This window comes from Theobroma cacao, chromosome 2, assembly GCF_000208745.1.
Source record: "Theobroma cacao cultivar B97-61/B2 chromosome 2, Criollo_cocoa_genome_V2, whole genome shotgun sequence".
NCBI lineage: Eukaryota > Viridiplantae > Streptophyta > Magnoliopsida > Malvales > Malvaceae > Theobroma > Theobroma cacao.
In genome coordinates this window covers 17,756,841-17,761,406 of record NC_030851.1, presented here as the reverse complement: position 1 = coordinate 17,761,406, position 4,566 = coordinate 17,756,841, and the positions used below count along the sequence as shown (strand labels likewise).

The following is a 4,566-nucleotide window of genomic DNA, read 5'->3' as shown; positions in this document are numbered from 1 at the left end:
CTTATATATGTTTGATCAAAATAATATTATTTAATAATTTTAACATAATATCTTTAAAAAATTACTTAATTATTTTTAAAAAATCAAATAAGCCTATTATTTTCTTATTACATTCAGTTAAGCATTTCTATTTTTATTTTGTGATGATTGATTGTTGTTAGATAAAATATCATTTTTCATTTTATATCATGCGTTGTTAATGTGGTACGGGATGATGACGTGAAATACCGATGTGACATGATAAAATGATAATTTTTATCTTTCACGTAATATAAAATGAAAAGTTACATTTTGATTAATGATAATTAATTAATCATAAATATAAAAATTTATTTGATTCAAAATAAAATAACAGAAAATTAATTCAATTTGATAAAAGAACAATAATTTATTTAAAATTTTTTGAATAATTCAAAGTATTTTTAAAGTATTATGCCAATATTCCTTTAATTCATTTTTTATAATTTTTTTTTGAAAACACTCACATAGTGGGTGTGCCGAATTCTAATAATAATTAAAGCGAATACATGGATGAGTTACCTCGGCAGGAACAAGAAAATATAAGTAGAAATCGATATCTATATAATTCGCAAATGGTTATTATAAGTTTCGACTCCTCTGTCTGCCTTTCATTTCCACTGACCGAACAGAATTTATTACAAATTATTGCCCCTTTCTTTCACAAATCGGCAGAGACTCCGTACCTTTTGCAAATCAGTAAATGTCCTGTGCGGTTAATTCCAACTCCAACTCGTTGCGAAGAAGGGTGAGATTCAGCAAACGTATTTGAAACAACAATAGACATTATAGCAGCTGCCGCTTCCAGTGTTTAGAAGCTAATATTAAGACATATAGCTGATTGTCACAATGAGGGAACATCTTAAGCATTTAATGAAAATTAAGAATATACCTTTAAGGGAAGACTCTTCCCAATGAAACCCCACCGAAAGTAAGGGCACCAAACCATTTGTTGGACACAAACCTGTAACAAAGAAAAGGAGCATTTAGAGGCAGTAGTAAACTGCCAACAGAATTTAACATTTACTCGAAAACAAATTTCCAGCACTGCTGAAAGAAACTTGAGATTCGGGTGTATTTAACCCCTAAATATTATATATATATATATATATTTATATATATATATATATATTTATATATATATATATATCAATATCAGAATACTTTGGGCATAGCACAGAATTTTGACATGTATTGCAATCAATACTAAACACTCACTTTCTGCTGCAATCAGCTGGGGATGACAGATTAGCAGTTCCTACCTGCCAAGCTAATTGTCCAGATGCAGCGGCCAGAAACACATAATAAGGCCAGCCTGCTCCACGACATATTATGAAAATATTAACAAAATTAGAAAGGGTTACGATCATCAAACAGAAAAATATTAGTTGAAAAGTTCTAATCTCCAGCAGTCAGTACCTATTTCAGCATTGTATCCGCTTAGAGCCAGACTACTGATGCATGCAATTGCAAACGCAGTAATCCACTCCTTCGATGAATCACCAAATTTCAAGGCTGTGGATTTAACACCAACTTTGTTATCATCTTCTTTATCCTGAATGCATGGTTATCAATGTCAAAGAGAACAGTTTTAGATGATTGCTTCATCGTACCCTACTTATTTCATCATACCAACAAATCTTGCAGTATAGAATGTGTCGTACAGCAGGAGGGGAAGAAGATAGAAGAAGGAAAATAAATGGGTTTGATGATGTTAAGAAATAAGGGGAACCACTTTGAGTCCCTGACCCATGAATCAATTTAGGATAATTAAAATGTTAGGAATATTACAACAGAGTAGTTCTTACTATATATATATATCATCACGTAAATTCTATCCATGGTCCTTAACATTTTATTTTACTTTAATCTTAATTTTTTGAATTGTTTTATTTAAATTTTAAATTTTTAAAATTGATTTTATTTTGATCGTTTCCTCACATTATTTGATTAACAAGTGAGAAAAATGTTCATATAATTTACCATGAAATCTGCAATATGAATATTAGATCAATTTTAATAAAATAATTTGACAAAATAATCAAAATAAGATTATTTTTAAAAATTAAAAATCTAAATAAAACAATTCACAAGTTAAAGAATTACGTGAAACGAAAATAAAAAGTGGTGAAGCATAAGTGAAAATTTTTTGTATATTCATCCATCATAAATAAAAGTTTGCCATCCCACAAAAGCAAGACCCTCAAAATGTCTTTCAAATGTCATCACCAATCCCTCAGCCCTTGGCCCCTACAAGGCTACTAGCCTCAACTAGAGTTAGGTTGACAAAACTGATAATACAAGTACCTAATTTCTTCTCGTTTAAAGAACAGGAGAAACTTGTAATTGCAAAGAGATAAATTTTACCTGGTGCGCATATATGGTATCGTACACAAGAGTCCAAAATATACCAGACATGTACAAAGGTAACAGAATGGAGGGTATTAAGCTTGCTTTAATTGCATACGAGCCGAACAAGGTCCCCCAGTTGATGGTCAAGCCTAAGTACGCCGAGGCCTGCATCGATAATAGGTGTGTCAAAGACAAAAAGGCCACAAAGAACAAACACCCTGCAAACTCTGAACCGCAAAACAAAAAGGTGCAATAACATCATTACCCAATATGTGAACCTCTTCATGAGAGGATAGGTAGACATTAGAAAGATCAATGAAGCCTCATAGATCGGGCTGTAATTGAGACATAATTAACCAATGTTAGACCGATACATGAATGAAAAGTTAGTCCGGATTGCGAGTGTAATGCAACACAAGTTTACAAGTTGAAGCAAGGAGAAGGGAATCAAGTGACCTATAATTGATGAGTTGGAGGAGAATTCCATGACTCAAAATTAATTGAAACGCAAAAAAACAAAGTCCTTGAAATGGAGTGACAGCGCCACTCGCGATCGGCCTCAGTTTTGTACGCTCCACCTGCATACAATAACATATTGCCATCACATATTAACGCTTCTTGCAATCGTTGAATTCCACGTTGATAAGTTGGATTTAAAGAGTTGACGCTTTTTTCTTTTCTTTTCTTTTTTTTCTTAATTTTGCACGGAAAAAATTGACAAGAACAAAAATGAATTATTATTTTTTCTGAGGGAAAAAATAACTTTATTCTCTAATCATAAAAGGGAAGCAAACACCAAAAAATTAATTAATATATATTAACCTAGCTAAATAAATTTATTTAAATTAGCAGCAAAACTGAACTAGTTAAAATACTTGGAAAAAATATCAAAATCATGAATTAAGCCTTTTAAATTAAAGAAATTCTGTCTGATTATTGTTTTGGAGTATTTGTTAGTTTTGTTTTGGAAATGAAAAGCAAAAGAACTTTTTTTTTTTAAAGGCGGGTTTTATTCCTTAATGTAATTGCTTTGACTGGATGGTAGCTGTACAATTACCACCTTTGAAAAGCTATCCAAAAACATGCTTCCTAGGACCAACCATTTTATTTTACCACAAAAATTACCATTCTATCAATATCACGGTCCAGGATATCATTTATGGTACAAGCAGCACCCCTCAAAAGTGGAGCTGAAGAAGCAAATAGAGCTAACGTCTTGAAATCAGGAAGGCTTCCAGTCGGTGCTGCCAACGTAGCTGACCTGGAAAATTAAGTAAACAGCAAATTTCAGGGGAGTTTACTGGAAGAATGTGTGATCCCACATAAATATCAGGAAAGCAACCATTAGAAGGCATGCATTTTCAAGTTTTTACCCGAAAGCCAACCAAAAAAACATAAATGGAAAATGAAAGTAATAAGCTCTTACCATGCAAAGGGCCAAATCAATAACCATGTACCGATGGCCTTCTCCACGCGAGCAAGCTTAGCGTAAGACTGAATTTCTCTGGGTAAGTAATCAATCCACGATGAAACCCCACCAACTTTCTCAGTTTCGCCACTTGGCTTTTGATCATCCTTGCCTCCTGGAGATGCGGTTCTTAACATGCAAGCAATTCGGGTTCTAAAATTTGAGGAAAGCAAAACGGAATTTTTCCTGGAAAAAGATCGACTCATGAATTGGCTGTCGAAAGCAAGATTCTTTATTATCCTTGTTCTTAGCTGTGAAAAAGAGAGAGAGGGAGTGAGGAGCCTGCGTGAAGCATGAGTGAGCGAAAGTGATGCCATTTTTGCTGGTTGCAACTGCGAATGGGATCAATGTTTCTGATCTTTGGTTTTAGAGTTTGATCTACTTAATCACTGTTGGTATATGCCTTTGCGCCAATTAGATTGGTCAAAGAATATAATTGTCATTTAATGCATATTTAATCGCATAACTATATGTGATGGAGATTTTCTTTCATGTTAGTATAATAATAAGGAGTTATTAAGTACTAATTGGGTGAAGCCCATGAAACATAAAAGCCTTGCAAGAGAATTGTAAACTTGTTACAATTATGAGATCACTATACATCAAAACCATGTTCCTAAATTTGTTTCTGGTCATTGTATTGTTCAGACAGGGCATTGACAATGCTTAAAGATTGGTACATGTTAAGCGCCCTTACTTGGAAAGCATGTAATCGATCTCATAAATTG

At 33.1% G+C, this 4,566-nt stretch overlaps 1 protein-coding gene across 1 annotated transcript; it reads right to left on the bottom strand.

The window, feature by feature from the left end:
- LOC108660772 (4-hydroxybenzoate geranyltransferase 2-like) lies at positions 580-4,161 on the bottom strand. The gene is made up of 9 exons (XM_018115139.1): positions 3,797-4,161; positions 3,496-3,631; positions 2,827-2,948; positions 2,636-2,705; positions 2,386-2,535; positions 1,438-1,573; positions 1,237-1,333; positions 911-982; positions 580-836 (listed from the first exon to the last, which is right to left on the bottom strand). Exons 1-8 carry the CDS (start codon positions 4,153-4,155, stop codon positions 913-915), a joined length of 1,140 nt encoding a protein of 379 aa, XP_017970628.1. The 5' UTR covers positions 4,156-4,161; the 3' UTR covers positions 580-836; positions 911-912.

What these genes read in the sequence shown, in the direction of transcription:
- LOC108660772 (XM_018115139.1), bottom strand. Translation starts at nt 4,155, where the DNA reads ATGGCATCACTTTCGCTCACTCATGCTTCACGCAGGCTCCTCACTCCC. An exon ending in TTGATTTGGCCCTTTGCATG is followed by an intron (nt 3,632 to 3,796) that starts GTAAGAGCTTAT and finishes TTAATTTTCCAG; the next exon opens with GTCAGCTACGTTGGCAGCAC. An exon ending in CTCCAACTCATCAATTATAG is followed by an intron (nt 2,706 to 2,826) that starts GTCACTTGATTC and finishes TCTCAATTACAG; the next exon opens with CCCGATCTATGAGGCTTCAT.